This window comes from Patagioenas fasciata, chromosome 2, assembly GCF_037038585.1.
Source record: "Patagioenas fasciata isolate bPatFas1 chromosome 2, bPatFas1.hap1, whole genome shotgun sequence".
Taxonomy (NCBI): domain Eukaryota; kingdom Metazoa; phylum Chordata; class Aves; order Columbiformes; family Columbidae; genus Patagioenas; species Patagioenas fasciata.
Window position 1 is genome coordinate 23,844,251 of NC_092521.1, and position 21,521 is coordinate 23,865,771.

The 21,521-nt window shown below is 38.3% G+C and overlaps 1 protein-coding gene across 10 annotated transcripts in view; it reads right to left on the reverse strand.

Moving 5' to 3' along the window:
* VPS13B (vacuolar protein sorting 13 homolog B) overlaps positions 1-21,521 on the reverse strand; it is a 449,354-nt gene that overhangs the window by 41,119 nt on the left and 386,714 nt on the right. For all 10 annotated transcript variants that reach the window (XR_011737362.1, XM_065830344.2, XM_065830342.2 and 7 more), the window contains 3 exons: positions 14,259-14,440; positions 12,111-12,460; positions 5,952-6,113 (listed from right to left, as the gene is read on the reverse strand). Coding sequence is in view for 9 of the 10 variants with exons in the window: in XM_065830344.2 (XP_065686416.1) it covers positions 5,952-6,113; positions 12,111-12,460; positions 14,259-14,440 (694 nt within the window). In the remaining variant the exon portion in view is untranslated. The remainder of the gene's footprint in view (positions 1-5,951; positions 6,114-12,110; positions 12,461-14,258; positions 14,441-21,521) is intronic.

The window sequence follows — 21,521 nt, forward strand, 5'->3', positions numbered from 1 at the left end:
AAGCTAAAGCAATTTTAAATTGAAAATTAAAGAGGGATGATCCGTGTTTTTTTGTTGTGTTTTCAGGATATAACGTGGCCCTCGATCAGGACTAGGATTTACAACAATAAACCCCATATTAGTACTTGGGAAAACAGTGAATGACATGTTCATTCTGCATGTGGCCAGCTGCAGCAGCCACCAACACAATTCAAAATTCAGTTTGGCTGCATTTTCTCATGAGACATGGGAGATTTGACCAATTATATACCATCATCCCTTGTAAGAAAGGAGGCCAGTACAGAGCACAGGAGAAACCAATTTCCATCACCCCCATGCTGACTAGTAGAAAAAAGGTCAGACTTAGCAGATAAACTCTGCCCCTGGGGGCTCTGGGAGGCGTTGCGAGCCTCAACACAACCTGCAAAGCTGGACTGAACCTCGCGGGCCCAAACTAGCTCAACACACTAGGGAAAAGAGTAGTCTTTTGGTTATGGAACAGTAACCAAATTATGAGGATTCATGCGATTGATGGATAATATATCAATCCTTATCTGCCCCAGATATTATCTAGAAACTCAATTACATATAATATAACCACTGATTTCAAATGCAGGACCCCAAACAATACATTTCTTACTACTTGAACAGTGTAAAATAACATAAAACTTCCCCCCGCCCCATTGCGGTTCTATAAATGTGCTGTGGCAGATTATGTAAAGTACAAAAGGTTGTGCAGAGAATTTGTAACATCCCTAAACAATGAAACAGGAAAATATCCCAATAATAACTGATAAATAAGTTACAGTTCCTAAGTCTGCACCCACAGAGTACTGTATATCATCTTACACTTTCTATAACCCAATACCTGAAAGAATGGCAACTTGGAAATAAATGAAAATGAATTATGATCCTGCTAGAGATGCAACAGAAATTAAATTTGGCTTAGGTATTATTTTTTTTTTCTGTAGTAGAACGAGGAGGAGGTTCTTAAAGCTATTTCCAAATCTACAACTGCTTTTAAAAACTATGTTTATAGAATTCTAGCAAATATACTAGCCACTACTAATATGTATTCAAGAATTTACAATGTATGGCCAGAAGAACAGAAAAGCAAATTATAGAGATATTTTCCCTCAAATTGTACATAAGTAGCAGTAGTGGCACATAGCTCTTTCAGGCATATTTACCTCCTTTGATAAGAAATAAATCTATTTTGTTTATAACCAGTAACTTGGCCACATTCTCACTGAAGCCCATGCCCAAATCAACACTGGAATTGATTTTCACCTATGACACCTGCTGCTTCGAGTTAAGGACAGTGACAAGTGAAAATGGGCTGTTACTATAACCCTGGTAGAAAACTCGGGAGAAAGTTTTGGGAGCTGTTACTTTAAATGTAGACTTCGCCTATGCAACATCACGTTTTGCTTCTTCAGAGGACTCTGCTGAAGTTTAAGCGTGGGGAAAATAACTGGAAATAACCAGCATGTTATAGATGACTTTTGCTGTTCATGCGCAAGCAAACAATCCCTGCAGAATACATTCAGGGGACTCTCACATGAATAGCTGGTTTTCACATTTGCTGTGATCCCTCGTGGGACCCTCCAACTGCCTACTGTCTTGCGAGACAGAATTCCTTAACCCTGAGTAAATTGCTAGGAAGGTCTGATCTTTTCTAACTTCAGAGTTTCACCCCATGTATCATATGCTCCAGTTCTTCTCCTAAAAACCACAGCTGTCTTGGATACAAACATGACTTTTGACATAACGGGGGCCCATCCCACAAAGCAACTTGAAGATCAAGATAAGGAGTGCAGACTGGATCCAATAATAACGTAGAAGCCAGTGTTGTCTGTAGAGCACGGGAGTGATGTAGCTTCTCTTCCCTTTCAATGATATCTAACAGACCTCTAACTTTCATTAAAATCTGCAAAAGAAACTCACGAGGTCTGGCAACTTTTGCTAGAATTGCTTAAAGCCTCAAATGTCATCAGTTTTGGACTTAGCCCAGCTCTGAAAGGGACTATATAGTTGGGGGTGTCTTATCCCTAAGGAAGGTCAAAACCTCACGGAATCTGATGAAAACATGGGGGATGGAGCAGAGTAGAAGAGTGAACATCGGACCTCAGACTTATTACTGAAATATTAGCCAAACTAGCAAGACTTGCAGGAATCAGAGGGAAAGTTAAAAGGGGAAGGTCAGGTTCCCTGAAATGTAGAAGATCAGGGATGGGGAAAAAAAATGAAGGAAGGAAAGAGCTTTAAATTAAGCTGAACAGTTGGAAAGTACCCATCAATAGCTGATAAATCCAAATACTTGGTGTGTTACAGCTGTTTTCATAACATGAAAAAGTTGAATAATTTTTAATTATAGCCTACAGTAACTTCATTAATATTAAAATTAGTTGTAAATGCAAATAAGGAATTATATAACTGCCTGCTACTACAAAAATAACTTACTTTAGGTATATATATTTAAGTGTGCTAAATAATTAAAAAGGGCAATTACTGCATCTCTCACTATGCTTCATTAGCAAAAGAAAAATGGAGAATTTTATTGATGTGAATGTGAAAGAAACACAATCCTTTTAAAACTATTTATTTTCATTTAACTGAACTGCCTTGCCATACTAAAAAAACATTTTGCAGAGGTTAAATAAAGTATTTCATGGCAACCGCTGCTTCTTAGTGCCTGTGTAAGAAGAAACATGAGCCAGCCAAAGTTGTGCAAGTTGGTTTTCTTTCCCAGTAAGAGAATGTGGTATCTAAGACCTTGTCCTAACTCATTTTATCCCCAAGAGTAAGTCAAGTAAGTCAAGTATGAACTAATGCCTGGAGGGAAGTCCCTGACTCCAGAAGTATGGATTATTTCACATTTATCTTACAATCTGCTCTCAGAGTTCTTAAAATTCACTAACTTGGCAAGTTGGGAATTATCATGAGAAATGAAATAATTTCATAACTATGAAGTCATTTAGCATTCCATGAATATGACACTTGGAGGGTTTGTCCATACTCGGGCACTATTCTGACCTTTGGATAATAAGCTGTTAGATAGTTTTGCATGGAAACGATTAGAAAAGTACCATAGCATAAGGGACCACCTGATGTCTTAATTGAGTCGTCACTTTCATTTCAAGGGTTTGTATTAGTCACTATAAAAATTTACATGACAACATTTGTAATAATATTGAAACAAACTTACTTTGTATGATCTAAAATGCAAAGGATCGTGCTGTTTAGCTGTCTTTTTGAAGCATGCTAAACTTACAGGGATTTGTACTTAACATTAGCCAAACGAACAAGGCTTATAGATCGATGCCAAGATTGTCCGGCCCTTGTAAAGAAAATGTGCTTCTATCTCAACAGTGTGTGGAAAGCCTGTGCTTCCATATATTTTCAGCGAAATTACCTCAGTGCTATTTTTCAGTCTCTAAATTTCCCAGCAAGAGATGGCTGTTGAAAAAACATTAAAGGAGCAGAAATGTTCTTGAAGCTATTCCAAGGGCTGGGACAAGGGAGGTACAGCCCCCCTGCTAGAAGAGCCTGTTGGCCAGCAATGTGGTTGAGTCGGGAGTGAGCTGTTAGCTTTGCCATCTCCTGGGACATGGGAATCCAAAATGACACTCCTGACTGTTTATCATCTCAGTTTTTCAGTGAATCTGAATCTAATCAGAGCAAAACAGAACGGGGAAACCCTTTGACATCAACTTTCAGCTGAAGAATGACTATCTGAAAAATGAATCTGAAGCTCCTACTGTCACCTCACCCACTCCCTAACGTATGATTTGGTTTTCTGCTGGAGTTTTACACCTTTTATCCTTTTACTTTTCATACAGAACTTTTTGTACTGCTCAAGTCTGTGACTGAAAGGACAAGTTAAAGACCAATATTTTAATATTTAAGTTCTCCAGGTATTGCAGGCTTAATGCCATACGTTGTGCTCGGGCTCTTTCGCCGTTCAGCTGTGACTGACAGAAAGTATTGGGAACAAGCTGCAATTTCAACTCTTCTGTTTTTCACTTTACTTCCAATAATCCTTGTCTTCAAGACCCTTTCCAGTTTGCACCATTACTGGAAGTACACCATTATTAGAAATACATCATAATCAAAACTACATCATTAGCAGAACTACCTAGAATGATGGTCAAAAAGAGGGTTTTCCCAAAGGAATAATTTCATATAAGTAACCAGAATAGGGATTAAAAAAATGGTTAGGAGGAAGGCCTTACTTAGTTCTGGTTTTATTTATAATTGCTTTGAACATTTCCTTTTTCCCCCCCATGTGTTTATGAAAAGGTTTAAATGATTTCTGGGTGGTTGCTACAAAAACAAGTGACAATTGGTTATGAAATATGGATCACATTTAGCTAGATTTCTGCAAAAGTTGTTCTTTCTACAAAGGTTGTTCTTTCTCCCTCACACAACCAGGGGGTTACATCAATCATAACCCAAGTGTGCGTACTGTCACCTGATGAGTGGGGATCCTGTCTCACAATCTGACACTTGCCCAGTTGCACAGAGCAGTCACCCATTTGGGTCGCTCGCTCATTGGCTGGGGCATCACAGGCATTTTGCTTGTATGTGAAAACGTATGTCCTTATCTGACACTTGCCCAGTTGCACAGAGCAGTCACCCATTTGGGTCGCTCGCTCATTGGCTGGGGCATCACAGGCATTTTGCTTGTATGTGAAAACGTATGTCCTTTCTGAAAATGTGACAAGGGACATACAGTATTTCAGCGTTTTTACGTCTCCAAAGATCCCCTTCTGTGCACACCATTTATAACGACTCCTCTTTGCTGGGGTGAGATGGCCCTTTATTGGCCTTCCTTCCTCCTACCTTATTTCTCGACTTTGGTCTCAACTGCAACTGTTTACTCTGGTTGAATTTGCTCTGCACAGATTACTGCATTTATGTAAAATTCAGTAGTTTTGCATATCCACCAACTGACATATGAATGAAAAACAGTAAATTTGCCATCTCTGCTTCCTAGTGAAATTTGAAACTTGTCAGGGGTGAAAGTGGGCACAGTTCCTGTTTAGAATTACCATCCAAATTTCACCCTCTTTCTCACGTGCTAAGGCTGGTATTTTCCAGGGCCCTAGAGAAGTTAGGAAACCCTCCATCCACTACGCTTCTCCCGGGATCTACAAAAATTTCAGTAATGCTTCAGCAGAGGGCTGCTGGTCAGCAAGTCGGGTAGCACAGGTTTCTAGTCTCTCACTCAGCAGGAGCTGGGAATATACTGAAAAGAGAGAAGAAAGGGCTTTGCTTTCCCATAAACACTTTTTTTAGATTTAAATTCTTGCCCTGTCTTGAATCAAGATGAAAAGTCCATTTTTCACCACCACTCAAGAAAACCAACAACATGGTTTCATTGAAATATTTCCTGTTGATAATTTTAAAATATTTTATTTCAGTGTTTATCCTTAAAAAAACACCCAAGAAAGAGAAACTGTATTATTTAAGCTATATAAGTGGGGTGTTTCTGACAATTTCAAATCTTTTCTAATGCAAGCATATGCCGAGTTGAGAGATTTGTCCAGTTTGACCCTGTTCTGCAAACAATTTCAGTGAACAGATGCTTCTGGTAAAAACAATTCATTAAAAAAATTCCCCAAATCTCTAATGTACATCACAGAAAACAGACACTGATCACTTAGTTATAAAAACCTGGCAAGCGATTTTCTTTTGCTTTTTTTCAGAAGCTTAATTTTCCACAACCGCTCAGTTTTACAGAAAACGGTCATGCACATCCAGTTCTCCTCTCGAGTATCTTCTAAACACTTCTGGCTTTCCTCACTCTTTGTTTACCTTTTCCCTCTGATGCAGGCCCAGTGTGTGGCTCCGGAAAGAACTGGAGCATTACTGAGAGTTGAGACCATAGAGAAAACTGAATAATCAATGCATAAAGCCACCGCTCAGCTTTTGCAACTGCTCCATTCGAAGAGCTGTTTCTGACATACCTGTGGGGACTTGTGAGAGCGCCAGCTGTACTGGTGACTGTGGAGACTAGCCAGCAAAATATTTTCATCAGTATCCACCTGGCCAAACCGCAGCGTCTCCTGTGTGTCATTACAGATCACAAAATGGCTGAAGACCAACTCCTCTGCCTCAGGGCATTGGTTCTGAAAGGAAAGGGATACGAAAGCCAGTAAGCATCAGATTAATTGCCTGCCCAGTGGCGACTGCTACAACACAGAAATGCTTCAAGATCTCTTGCCGTTAGTTTCACTCTCACAGTACTCTACTCTCTGCAAAAAACCAAGTGTTTGAGTTGACAAAATATTTCCTAGGACTTAAAATAGTTTACTTTATGTTTCTGCAATGCAAATCTTAAAGATTTAGAACTACAATAAAAACTAGATTTCCTAACTTAGGCAAAAGACTCCAATGAAATTAAATTCAGTTGGAAATGACACGTCACATGGGGCAGGTGGGGCAACAAGGGCTAAACAGAGGCATGAAGAGGTTTCTCCATGCCTGACAACTGATCCCTCAGGCCAACAGGCTGCACCTCCTCTTGCCCAGCTGCTGCTTCTACTTGGAAATGTTGCTGTGGGTCAGCAGCAGAAGACTCTCTCCTGATACCGCAACACTTAGAATAACAACTAACGAAAAAAACAGGAGACATGAGGAGATTATTCTCACAGCTCCACGTGGCTTGTTTGAAAAAGGAATCTTGCAATTTGACAGTCTAAAAGGAAAAATCCAAAACTATAACGTGTTTTAAAAGTATTTTAGATTTTACAGTACTTTTTCTCCTGCCTGCAGCATTCTTCCATCCCTCTCTTTCTGCTTTTCACTCTGTTGACGCAATGAGACTATATGATAGTCATAAAAATTACCAGAGCTACAGGTCTTCCGCCCCTGAAGGCACAAACTATAATCCCCTATATGGGAGAGGTCAAAGTGTGACTGACAATTTGATTTGGAGATCATCTCTCATATATTTCTGTCCTAGCCACTACTGGGCTGGCACCTTCCATTTACAAGGAACTATCTAGTAACCATAACAATTACTCCAAGAAAGCAACATTTGGATATCCTTCATGCAATTTAATGGGTATAACACAGAGAATTCATCTTGAGCTTTTCCTTAGCTCTTTTTGACCCATCTTTCCCAGCACACACTTTGACAATGCTTTATTGTTGGTTGGTTCCCTGCTCTCCACAATATAGCCCAGCTGCTCTTCCCTCGTCCTTTCTTCCCATGACGTTTTCACTAACTTACGGGACCTCCATGGTCTTTAAGAGCTGATTCTGTTTCCCCTCCTTGCTCTCTCAGTGGACCTTTTAAACAGACATAATGAAGCTAGCACCTCCTCTGCCTATGATCATATGGGTTTCCCATGCTTTGATAACAATGTGCCTGGAAGCCTGCAGAAATTCAGAGATCAGACAAGACAGAGAAAAATATTTCCTCATAGTTCCCTGTGGATCTTTAGTTATCCATGAAAAACAGTTTGGTACATTTCTTATAGCACTTGCTGGGTGACACACGTGGAATAGATTTTCTGAAAAGTGAAGTGTACAAGGTATGTCCAGCTTAGCATCCTTCAATGCATGTTCATGATTGTTATTAACTTCAGAAGAACCCAAGGCACAGGTTGCAGCTTCTTTTGTGACTGAATGCCAGAATGGTTGGATGGGAGTTTTTATGCAAAAAATTATTCACCCTAGGAGTATTTAAGCATGAGAATATTCAGATTAACCCTTCTCTCCAAATCTCATTAATTCTTCTGCTTAACATCAGGTACCTTCTGTGAAACAGAACTCAGGTGAGCATAACCAAAATCTCAGTTTTTCAAAGCAGTATAACTAATTACAGAGGAATATGGCTGTATTGCATTCAGTAGCCGATCTGGGCATGCTAAAGGCTGACATTTACAGTGCCACTTTAGAATGCAGAGTTTATTCTGGCATTTTCTAGTGGTGGATCTATGACTTTTTCCTGTCAGGCTGCCATATCCACATACCCATAAGTCTACCACAAATATATATATTTTCTTGTCACAGCTTTGCCAAATGTCCTTTTTAAAAGCAAGGATTTGCTATCCACAGTGTTCAGCATGTTGTTATAGTCCAACCTAGATATAACCCTACGGGAATTTAATACATTTTTTTTTTCCTCCAATACATTTTCTTGCCGAATATGCACAGACTGGAAGAACAACACTAGAAGGTGACGAATTTCCTTCTTTTTACCAAACTGACTAACTAAGTTTCAACTCAGTTAACACAAACCGTTGGTTCTTGCATTTTCTGGAGGGAAAAGAGAATCTAGCAAGTTTTTGGCATGCACAGAACTAAACTGTACTGGAGGAATGTTATCCCATCAGGGATTATTAATAGACTTGCACACATTTTGGTGCTGATGAATAACTGCCATAAATAATCAGTCCTAACTGCAAGATTTGCTGGTAGAATCTACTGCTTTTAACAGCAACTCAAAGTTCAGCAAAAGAGGTATTTTACGCTCAATTTTGTAACAGTTCCAAAGTTTTAAGCACGGAAACACCAAGATTTGTGTAAGGCAGCATTGCTCCATGTTGCCAGGCTTAAGAGAGAGCTACTGATGCCTCAGGTCTTGATAACAACAGCTAAGGGATCATCAATGAAACTTGGGGATGCTTTAGCTCAGTATGGCAACTACCCACTGTACAGACAGGCTTCCAGGCAACTCTTATTCTCCTTGCAGTAAATGCAGGAGATTTTTCCCATGCTTCTCGGTCCCTGATGAGCTGCAGCAGCTCCCTGCACCCAACATAGGGAACCCGATCCCACTTTTGCTGCTGAAGTCTGACAGTAGAAATTTCTAGGGTAAGCAGAAAGGGACCAAAGAAAACCATCAGCAAGAGGATGGAGTGAGGAAATCTTGACTGATAAAAGAGATTGTAGAGAAACCAGACATAATAAAAACAAATAGAACTGGTCCATTTGTGTGGCAATGATGCTGAAGGGCTGAATGATGGCTGCAGGAGTTGAAAACAACTAAGTGAGGATTAGGAAAAAAAAATTCCCTCTCTGAATTAAAACAGCAAATCAAAAGAATCAGCAAAAGATCAACAACCTGAATCAGACACAGATTAGGGTCAGTTCCTGGGGGACAACTTCCTGCCCCTCTTTAGATCATTTTTCAGCTGTTCCTTTCTCTCAGAGAGGCCTGGAAAGTGTCTCTCCTTTATTGGGCTTTCAAATATTTTGTGAGTTCTATTCCGAGAGAAGGAACATCCCACATAATACTAGTCACCAGGCTTTCCCTGTCTCAGGACTTTCTGCTCACATCTCAGCTCACAGCTATTTCAAAGCATGTCTGGATCTGGTAAAAAACACCATAAAAGCCTAGGCCTCTTTATAAGTACAAAGTTATTTTCTGTGTGCTTCACAAGCTACCGAAGACCTGTGCAAGCCTTCTCACACACACACGTACAGACTCTCTCTATAGTACCTACTAACGTTTTGGGGTTTTGTTTGCTTGTTTGTTTTTGTTTTTGGGAGGAAGTCTTTAGCTTTTTCTTATCTCCCTCAAAGTTCCTCTAAGAGAAAATAATTTTTTCCTTCTGATTGTTTAAACTTCGTTCTCATGGCAGTACCCTGACATTATCAGCTAGAAAGCTAAACTGAAGCTACATGCAAGTTTTCTGCAACCTTTTCCTTTGTGCTTATGGTAGAAAGATGAGGAAACTACTGTGATCACAGATGTCATTCTGACTGATCCAGGCTCGTTAAGAAAACTTAGGCAACTGCAACAGAAAGGTTAAGCACCATGCGGACCTTGAGGAAAACAACTTCTAATGGCTTAAAACAGGAGCTTTTATAACTTCTGAGGGGTTTAGGAAAACATTTGCAGTGTGAGACCACAAAGGGATATTTTTTTTTTTTCCCCAGGAATACTTTACCATATCTGGGGAGCTGTTTTCTCAACTGATGCTGTGTCTCTAGATATCAGAAAGCACTAATGCTATGGAACAGTTCGTTAAGGCTTAAACACCCAAATAAAAGGGAAAAAACCAATACCCCCATGTATATTCACAGGAAACACACATCTTTTATCTCACTTGATAGTCTGTATGCTATTACTAAATGATAAAACTAAATTAATAATAATCTTGAAGTTCCCTGCCCAGTTATTTGTTTATTAAAACCATTATTTTAGCTTTGCATTTAGATGGGCATTAGCCTGTTACCGTTTGTATTTAAACAGGGATTACAGAATAGACAGTGAAATATGTCAAAAGGGGAAACTGATTTCAAAAAGTCCTAATCCTCTCTGATTTTCAGCATGTGACTTACAAGTATGAAGCAAGTTGTATGTCTGGTGTTTTTTAGGCTTAATCTGCTTTCAAAATGTCCATCATTACTTAAACAAAAAAACATATCAGTCCATATCTAGGACATGAAGACACTGACAGAGGCTTCTGTTAATCCTGAACTCTTGACTTGGAGGTGCAGGGCCAAATTGTTTCATGCTTCATCTGTCTGTCCACTGACTACAACATCACTTGTTTCAGATATTAATCCAGTAAAAAATATGTCAGAATTCATATAACTTTTCCTGCTTATTAAAGTCATGCTTCTAGTTGGCAACATTTATATTGTATTTTGTGTGAACAGCAAACATCAAACAATGCTTATAATTGGGAAATTCATTCCCTCCCTGTGCAGTGCATGCCACCCCCTCAATCTGGAGGTAAAGCCACATACAAAACATCTTGGTAACAACTGATTTCATAAGTTGTTTTGAACCCACTAGTGTGTTACCTCTTTCCTAATTTCAAAGTGGTGCAAGTTTTTAATCTTGAATACTTAGGGCTAGATACCCACATCAGAACAAGGTGGCAAGTACCCTTGACATGAGAGGAAACGAGAAAATTACAGCAACAATTACAGAACTATATCCTCCTGTGGCTCATGTTAACATTGCCAAATCCATGTATAAATCAGTACCAACTATTCATAGAATGTACCTGTCAGCAATATACCATGCGACATATGGCTCTACTTAATCAAATATACAATTCCATTTTTTTCAAGTCAGAATATTCCTTCAAGGCACAGAGTAGTCAGTCAGTCACTCACACTGTGATGTGGTTTAAAACATTTAAATATTTATGCAGCATATTGTATTTATATGTATAGCTATGTCTGAGAGATCTTTCTTTTTTTCCCATCCTAAAAGGAAACTGACCTTTCTGAAGGCCATTTTGCAGTAGTTGCCACACATGTCTTAGATGAGGGACTAGTACTAAGTCAGAAATATTTTGGGTTTAAACAGCCTACCAAGGAGTCTCTTATACTTTTTATGTTTGTTTTTTATTAAAAGCATTGTTCAAAATATGACAAAAAACAGAAATTGGAGCTACAAAGATTTTTGTTCACATTGATATTTGAGCCAGCTGCAAAGATTTAAATCACACTAGATCTTGTTTTATGAATGTCCTTTTGCAACAAGAAAACCATGGAATGCCCTTAAAAAAGAATTTTTTGATATAAAACAGATGCTTTATCCTTTTTTGGGGGCTTTGTTATTGTAGTGCCATGATAGGTAATTAATTCCCAGGCTCCACATAGGTCTTCAGGCAGATGAAGAGAATGATTTGATTTCAAGGCTCTAGCGGAGTAAGGGAATTACAGGCCTTCGAGGGGTCATTGCAGCAGCAAGGTTCCTTACGCTGGGACTGGCTTCAGCCATTAATGCTGCTTGCACAGAATGTAATGTGAAACTAGTGTTGAACTTCAATAGGATAGAAGTAGTAGCTGGAAACAATATGTTCTACCGCTCAGACTGAGCTGTGCGTACATATCACGCAAAAATTAACCTTTTCCTAAATCAAGGGGACATAATGCATTTCAAGACCACGATTCTAATTATTCTGATATAAATCCATGTAGTCTCACTGAAATCCAAGCAGTTGTGAGCACATTTACCTTTACAGACAGCATTCATTGTCTCCTAATTTTCATTGCTATCACAGGATTAATGTTTATCCGTAAAAACCACTTTTAGTGTAAGTTAAAGCTTTTACACCTTGCAATATTTTTAATGAACGCAGTTGGTATTCTAACTCGTTATTAAATTAATCACAATAGCTACATTTTTTCTCACTGTTGTATTTGCATACCTGCTGCCAAGCTTGAATTGCCACATTTAGCGAATGAAGTGCATACTGGCCGAAGTTGATGAAAATGGGGTCCACCATTATCGTGCAGTCCAACAGCCTCCCTACTGAGCTGCTGGAAACAGCGATCTGCCCCCAGATTTTGAAAGGTTTCACAACACTCTGCATAGTCACGTTTCGGCACTCCAAAAGTTTACAGTCGGCTTGAGTTGAAAACTGGATCTCCTGGAACACTGACTCATCACTCCACTGACGAAGATATACATGAGGCTCATCAAAGGAAACTATCATGTATTCTAGTTCAGATGGCATGTTCTTATCAGATAAAAATGGCTGAAGAAACTTTGGCGGTGCTGAAAAGTAAAAGAAAAACAAGACTAGAACATCACCATTGTCTTTTTTTTTTTTTTTTTTTTTGGTGAATTGTGTTTTAACTGCTTGTACGTACGATGAAAACAAGTAAAACTCATAAAAGAGTCAACATTTCTAAAATCTGAAATTAATCCTGTTCACACTGTTTATTAGATGTAAAATAGAACTGTAATTAATAGCAGCTGCAAACAAAAAGTATCTGCAAACTGAAATATTTTCATGGTAAATAGAACAGCCAGCCAAACTGCTTTATCTACATGCGTCACAGTACTTCAGATTGCTGCCTGTTTGGACTGGAGACCATATTTCTGTGAGAATTTTTGCTATCGTGGATGTAGATGATATTCCACACATAGCACATTTTGAATACAATAAAAATTAGCAATATAATATTTGCTGACATGTGACTGCGCAGGCTAACAGGCCCCACAATGAAAATTGTCTTCACTGCAATTAAAGAGAGTTCAAGACCACAAACCCACTGAGATGCGACATATTACCCCATAATACTAGAAATTGAACAAAACAGCATCCCAAGACTAAAGCATGAGAAACATATAATAAAAAAGATTTTATCGCGTTCTCTGAAGTCTCAGTCCTGCAAAGTGCTGCGCACTGTGGCAGCAGACACCGCAAGGCACGTACACCACTTGTGTAACATTAAGCATGTGAGTATTTCCATTGATGTTGTTATTTATGTTGCTGGAACTACTCACATGCTTAAAATTAGCATATGCTCAAGTGCTCTATGGATTTGGAACCAAAACACTCATCACTTTCCAGGATCAAGCCCTATTATTCTACAAAAGCATAATGGATACAATAAGTTTTGTGCTCCCTTAGTGTACAACATAGCACAACGGAGCACCAAAACTTAAGGCCTTTAGGTGCTATAACAAGAACAACAGCAGCATCAGCATAAAGTCAGTCACTGCTGAAAAACTAAACAGCTGGGTTTGATTTTCATCTGATTTTTGCTTTTTCCACTACATGTAATTTTAAAGACTGAGCATCTGGAATTGAAGTGTAATAGTGAGGAAGACTATGCATTGACAGAAGTAGCCAATAGATGAGAAATTATTTGCTAGATGTTGAGTGTCAGTCTTGGTATGATTTGATAATAAAACAGTACTTGCAGAAACACAAAAACTACTCATGAAGAAAGCTGTCCCTGTCAAAATTATCCAAGTTATTTGCTCATCATCCATGGAAAGCATTCCTGGCATTTGAAAATCAGACAATAATCTAAAGATCTCTTGGAATGTATTTGCCATTAATGCAATGACAGAGAGCACTGAACAAAACCAGATGTAGCTCCAAAAGTGATCATAACTGAAATAACAGTTAAATCTGCAGTTCTCAGCGCTCTTCCAAGGGATTCTTACTAAGGGGGTTGCAAAATGTTCAAATATTTTAATAGTACTGTTAATATGCTGGAAAATTTAAAAGATCAAATTCATTCACTAAGATGGCTCAAACCTGAAGTGGCACCTGCTGTCACTAATCAGACTATGAAAACCGGACGGCTTCTACAGTTACCCATTCCGGACGGAGGAAGGGGCTGATCAGTGAGCCCCCCCGCTCACCACATGCACTTTCTCAATGCACAACAGTCATCAGTTTTGCCAATGAAGTCTGTGCCGCCAGTGGCTGTTGGTGGTAATTTATTTTAAGAACGCCTATGTGAATGAGGAAATGGGGACTACAGACAGCAAACCAGCAATTAAGCAGCATGTATGAACGATATGCTTTTATTCTTCTACATAAAGGAGTACATACCTGTGCCTAGTTGATCAAGATGATGGCAGAGGTGGACTTCCAAGTAAGTAAATTGGATCAGCACACTTAATGATGGCACAAACCAAGGAGTAAAACAGGAGTCAACCCTGGTACAGGCTGCTAATGCCGTGGGGGTCACAAGCTGATCACACGCGCTCTGCGAGCCAGATTCACTCTCTGAGCTGCAGAAGGCAGATAACAAATTGGTAGTTCAGCACTTGCAGGATTTTATGGCTTTACTGTACGACTTGACCATGTGCCATGTTGGTTTTCTGACACAGCCAATGCCACTGTTTTCTTTTAACTGCTAATGTCAGTGCATGTCCTTTTCCACAATCAGAACACAGCAGACAAGACCGCAATCCAACCACCCTTTTATCTCACTGCACTTTCAGTTTACAAGCTGAAACACTTGAACCACAGAAGCGAAGCATATTTACAGAAAATAAAATAAAACCAAAACATACCAGGTATCTTTAATGGTTGAAATAGCTAAACAGAGTACATTGCCATTATTAAAGCTATAAGAATGAGTTGAAAGTTAATCTGGTCCAGAGAACTGTTTTTTTCATTTTATTTTAAGGAAATCAACTCACAACCATCAAACTACTTCTATGCATAAACCCTGTCCCTGTAAACTTTCTTTCCTTTGCCCTTCTCACAGTCATCATTTTAAAAGAATCCCCGAGTGTTATTAGCTCAGCCAGGAGCCTTTTACTAGCACCTATTACAACATATTAACTAGACATTTAAAATGCCACCCCACTGATTTTTTTTTCATGGCCGTGCTCTTGACACCATGAATTTCCAAGCATTATCTTTCAGTCTCTTGAGAGAAACTAACACTACATCACAGTTCTATAGGTTGCTAAGACAACACTGAAGTACAAATAAACTTTCTAATTTAAGCCAAATCTATCCTTAATGTTCCTTATTCTCAATCCCTTTGCAGTTTGGCTCTAAAGAGTTTTATTTCAAAAGCACAGACTTCATTCAAGAAAACTAAGTCCACATCCTCAGTTAAATACTGCTTTTACTTTTAAAATAAAATGTAACAAAGGATTAACTATGGCCAACTTACTGTTTTTGTCAGAAAGTCAATTTGAGCATTGGCTTTCAAAGCAATATGTCTTGTGCTTTTAGGACCAAATTTTTCTTCATTCCATGCATGTTATTGCAAAATTATGTACAAATACAGCAGGTACTCAAAATGTTCAGCTGCAAATGCACAGAATTCCATAAATAGGTAAATTTATCAGTTTTATTTTGTGTTACGGTAACTAGCTAGTATGGTATTTATTTATGGAGCTTAAATCCAACTTTAGATTTGTGGACATAAGTTAAAATACTTGTGTAGCAGTAAAAGACAGGATATCGAGAATGGATTATGTTGGTGAAGGATTAACGATAGATCACTTAATCAGATTTTTAGCTGCTTTCCTGTGCTTCTTTACCTCTTCAAATTGCGTGTTTACATTTCAAAATGGTGTTGTAGGTCTTTTGAGAACTGGCATCTTTGGAAATAAAAATATTCTTCGTGTTCACGTGATAAAAGGTCTACGGGACTGAACTAGAGCCAGAGAAACAGGATGCTTTTTTTGCTTTACCATGGATATTCCTCAGATTGCTGGAACAAAGTAAAAGCATGGAAGCAAATCCAAAAGCCAACAAAATTCATATGCTGATTCAGACCATTAAATACTTTTGAATTTGTGAAACCAGTTGGTTCTTTCAGAATAACTGTCAATATTTTAAGAAATCTTGCTCAGTGCATTTCGATTAGAAACAGAAGTTCAGGGATATATAGAATGAAAATGGAAAAAGGGCAGAGGGGTGCAAACAAATGTTAACCAAACATTCTGAATTAAGACTTAATTTGCACAAACAGCTAGAAGAGTAACTGCAGTAAAAAGGAAGCACATTTATTTCTAAAATTTGAGGTTTACTCTGAAATTATATATTTCTTTTCCTTTGAAAACTATTCCTTGTGTCGCCTGTCAGTGACTCAGCATTTTTATTTCCTTAGATAGGATTTCTGGAGATGGATGTTTTAATAAAATAAAAAACCAAACAAGTGCCTCCAAATTCTTTTTACTCAAGTTTTATATACCTACTTTTTATTTATCAAGCATTTTACTGTCATGGGAGCTTTGTCATTTCTCACTCGTAACCACAATGATTACAGGGCAACATGACATGCAGGAGGAAATGTAGCAGGAGCTGCACAGCAGGGAAATACGTTAAAGTGTTTAGCCATAGTTTGCTCTGATTTTTCTGCCCCACAAGTGGCAGACCAAGTGGAGATAACAGTATGGAACTTAAAATATTGGGAACAAAAAGATTCAAAACTGCCTTTTATTTCCTCACGGAGAATCACCTTATAAACCAAGAAGGGCCACCACTGAAATGATTCCCTAGCAAGCTTCAGAGTCCAACCACAGGCTTAAAAAACTAACCAGAGAGAAACAGCAAATAAGGGTGGGACAACGTTGCTCCCTGGGACAGAACTGGCCTTGTATCCTCTCCTGTGCTCAGGAGGGACAAGCGCTGGCAGTGCAGGACTCAGAGGAGCAGGACAAGGTGGCCTAAACCACGTTTCAGGAGGGAAAATCACTGTACAGAGAGATGACCTTCTAGAAATCATCTGATTCTTTCATCACTGTTTTCCCATCTGCTCAGACTTTGTTCAACTATTGTTGTTTTATCTGTGAAGGGGTCCATTTGATTTTTACTCATCCAGAAAACATATCCAGAATTATAGTCCCCAGGTCGTTACAAAAATAAAAATACAGTAACAGTATAAGCCAGTCACAGTACAAAATATACTAAAAGCAGCATCCAAATTACTATAGGATTGCTTTAAAAAAGAACTATAAAAAGAAGCATAATATTAAATCAGAAGTTTTTAAAGGGGGCGGTAGTCCTTACCATCACTAACATGACCCTTAAATTTTAAATTAAATCCCATTTAAACTTTTTGTCTAGGTAGACTTCTGTCAGATCTTTAGTGCTGCTACTTTCTCCTTTTACTTCGTGTAGAGCACAGAAATCAAAGACACAGTCATTCATCACACGCTGTACACAAACAGAAAATAAACCACTGTCAGCTGAAAACCCAGGAACTCTAAGTCTTGGTGAATGACAGTAGGAACATTCATATCAGAGGCAGATCTGTCTGTAAAGTTAAAATTTGTGCACCAAATGAACACAATATCAAAACCCCCCACATTCTCTTGGCTCCTTTGGAGCTACAAAATGCAGTGTGGACTGTCCACAGTTTTTCAGCTGGGGAGAGAAAGAACAACCAGCTTGTACTGCTTCACGTTTGGCACAACAAGCTGAGGGACTGGTGTTGCAAAAGCAGAAGAAATTCTAAATAAAACTGACCTTACTTTAATACCAGAAATTTCTTTTAAATTTACTTCCCCCTCTGCCCCCTTTCTTAAATTCTGTGCAATATCGGAATTTTTAAAATGGAAAATACCTGCATTCGAAGTCATTATGTACTAGAAAGTCTGATAGTTCCACATCATGCAAAGCAGTTCAAGTTAAATATATGGCAACTGGGAATAATGACTTAACAGTGACCTGCATTATTCTTGTTATTTTAAGAGTGGAATACTTAAACCAAAACTGCCGTTTGTGATGAAACCGCAACATGGGAAAATATCCACTGGGAAGAAGAAAGAGACCACTTAATTCATTTAATTTATGACTCAAGTGCTGGTCTGAACCCAAATTGTTAGAGGTCAAAATTCAGTACATCATTTACTTAGAATAAAAGCTAAAACAATTAGCAAGAAACATGATCATGATTCCTCACTTTAATTTTTTAAAAGTAGCAATTTAAGGCTTATTTAAAAGTTTTTGTACTTGTTTCATGGTTTGTATCTTAAGGCATTTTCAATTACTATTTCACTTTAGTATGTCAGTAATTATAAAAATACTGTTTACATTACACAGGAGATGCATAAATATATAAAACATCTTGTATTCAATATAAAGAGAGTGATAAGCCCCTCCCAGTCAAACCAGGGATGGGCTTTAGTGTCTCACCTACCAAACAGAGCTTAAAATAAAAGTAATTTTGACTATAATGTACTAGTCCTGCAATGTGAAAATGCAACCTATAAAAAGAATTTATTCTATGATAATTTCCCTTTAATTCCCTATTTTAACAGTAAGTTATGCCATATATGATTCCTTCCACAGACACTACTAAATCCCTAAGGGGATGCTAAATTATTTCCCTTTGGACTTCAGATTTGTTCATTCATTCAATAAAGATTTAGAAATGTTCAGTTAAACCTTGTACAATCACTGAATAATGAATGGCCTACAAATTCTTAAAAATAAACAACATACACATGTATACCATGTCCTTAACCAGATAACTCCCTGGTTTTTACACTTCTAATTAGTTCCTGATCAAGTTCAGAAAGAGCTTGCATACCACAGGATTTGAACCACGACATCTTTGCATATTCCCATATTCATTATTGGTTGGCATATTTCAGCCTGCCAGCTACTGCTCAGCATATCAGCTGGATCCACATCTTCTCACAAACCTTGTTGCTTTTCTGTCACATGAGCCACATAAGTTTCATACTTCATAACTTATGTTAGGAATCAGTAATAAAGTACTTAAAACACAGGGGATCAGCTCTCTGGTATTAATAATTAGCATATCATAGAGGTTACCACAAAAAAAAATCCTGCAGAACTTGAAGGAAAAAATATTATCATAGGGTAGCAGCTGCATGCATATGGCAGCTGTTAACCCGAAATACAAGATCAAACTAAGAAAATAAACTTCAACAAGACTAAGCATTTTGATACTTTACAATTAATAATGAATTAAATTTGCTAATCAATCATACAGTTACAGCATGCACATCATGTCAAATCAGCACGAGTCTCTAGGAAAGCTGAGATTCAACTATTATACAGTTTTTGCTTCTCGCTCTCACTTGCGGATCCCTCACTCTCCAAGTTCCCTGGTCTAACACTTGGCATTAGCCTTAAGCACAGTTCATTGTGGCTCTTCTCAAAAATCTATAAGATCTGATGCTAAATGCATGCTTTAGGAACAAGCCTATACTATAATTTACCATTACATAGGGTAGCCTTCAAATCTCTCAAAATCAAAAATGTTTGGCATTTTTGGTCAATTAGAATCCAGAACACATTTTAGGGTGCTCGGTCATAAGAAGATATCCATACTGGCAGCAACATGTTTGTTTGATGAAGCCATATTTTCAGTAAAGTTACTGCCAACATAGACTTCCTACATGCTCCTAGGCATCTAGAAAAGTAGGCCCTCTCTGCATGGCCACAGTATCTGTCTCCACATCTTAAACAATGCTTCCCTTTAGCAGAACAAGATCCTTTGGGGCTTAACTGTTACCTTAACCTTGTTCTGTAGCTGTAATGGTATGTATTTCAGTGCTTATGAACTGCCTCAAAACCTCCAGGTCAGTGACAAGTGACCAGCACGTTTTGCTGTCTCCAAGAGAAGGATGGTGTGTCTCAAACACTGTAGGTCAGAGTCTCATCTCTGACGAACAGCTGCTCTTTCTCTGATCAGTTCAGTTTCTCTGAGAAGGATCACTGCAGGCTGGTCAGGACTGCTTCTTTTACACCAGTCCTTTCTGCAACCTTCCTTAAGAAAGCTTGCAGTGCAAAAGTTAGTATAAAGAAAGATCAGCTTGAAGTTCTATCTGAAACTGCTGCTGAGGCAGGGCATATAACCTTTTTTTCTTCTCTGATTGAAATCAGGTTTTCTTCCTGTACCCCTCAGGTTTTTGGCTTCTGGATGGAGTTCACTCTGATCTACATGAATCCTTAAATGTCCAGTCTACTGTTAAGTTCATGTAGGTGTAAACTATACCTCTTAAAACTACTATAAATTCCTCTGGCCACCAAAAATCTCTGTACATGTGCTGGCAGTTCAAGACACTTTCCCTTGACTTCTTTCTTTTTCTTCTGTTTGTTTACCTCCCAATGCTTTCAGTAGTGTTGTACATGTTTCTTGCTGCCTTCCTTCCTCTCCTACTACCCCTATTCAGGGAACTGCTCATGCTTCAGTTTAATTCTGGTTCTTACAGTTGTAGTTTCTGCTTTAGGTTTTTGTGTACACGCATAGCCTGGAGGACATAGTGCTTCTAACATCATTCCTGTGGTCACAGCAATTGTCTTCCTTGGAGTCTTCTGGTACCTCAAGGACATCAGGATATTTCTACCCCTTTATCAGACAACACCATGGTACCACTGAGGACGGTCACTGTTGCGGAGCGGGCCTGCAGCCTCACGAGTTTAGACCTTGTGGGCAGGTGAAATCATGCGCTCTAAAATGTTTCTGATGCTAATCACAGTCCAAACTGGTTTTATATAGTTTTTAACTTGCTTGCATTTCATTTTAACCCTAGCCTCTTTCTGAACAATGACAACTCATTAGATTATCAGAGCTCCCTGAGTGAAACATTGCATATAGTGATGAACCCTATTTGAGCAGAAAACAATAAACATGATTACAGTGTCAAATGCCTTGATGAAAGAAAATCTACTAAATTTCACTACTTCATTTTCAGTTCCCACCGAGTTCACATTTCTGTGGTGTTAAGCTGACCAGGAAGGCAATTTTGCCAAGGTCCCACATTCAGAGGAATTAACCTTGTCTAAAACACTTAACTTCTCAATGATGAAAATGCATTCTTTCACAATTAACATGAAGAAATAATTTCCAACCTGATACTATTAATGGAAACCAGATGTTTAATTTTTTTCATTCATTTTGTTAGCCATGTTCATATTTCCTGATTTCTCTGAATTCTGTAGCTTTACATAACATATATGTGTATGCTGCACACTCATTCAAGCATATGTTCATACGCAGGCAGTAAGAAACAGCAAATACCACTGATCTAACAGGGTCATTGTGGGTTTTCCGTTCTAACTGTAAAATGTTAAGAAGGTCTTTGAAAGTAATTCCATTGCTGTTTGTGGAAAGAACTAGTACTCATTTCTTCGTACTCTGCATATTAAAGAACACTGAATGAACGCAAATAGATTGAATATCTGTCATTATACATTGTTTCCAGCTGTAAACATAATGAAAAATGAATTTCCAGTGTTTGAAAACACTGATTAATTTTTTTTTATTGTTAGCATAATAGGCAAGCTGTGTGAATAATAATGTGATGCTCTTGAAGTACTAAAGTTTTGGTTAATATATTTAAAATAGACACTTGGCTTATTTTAGTC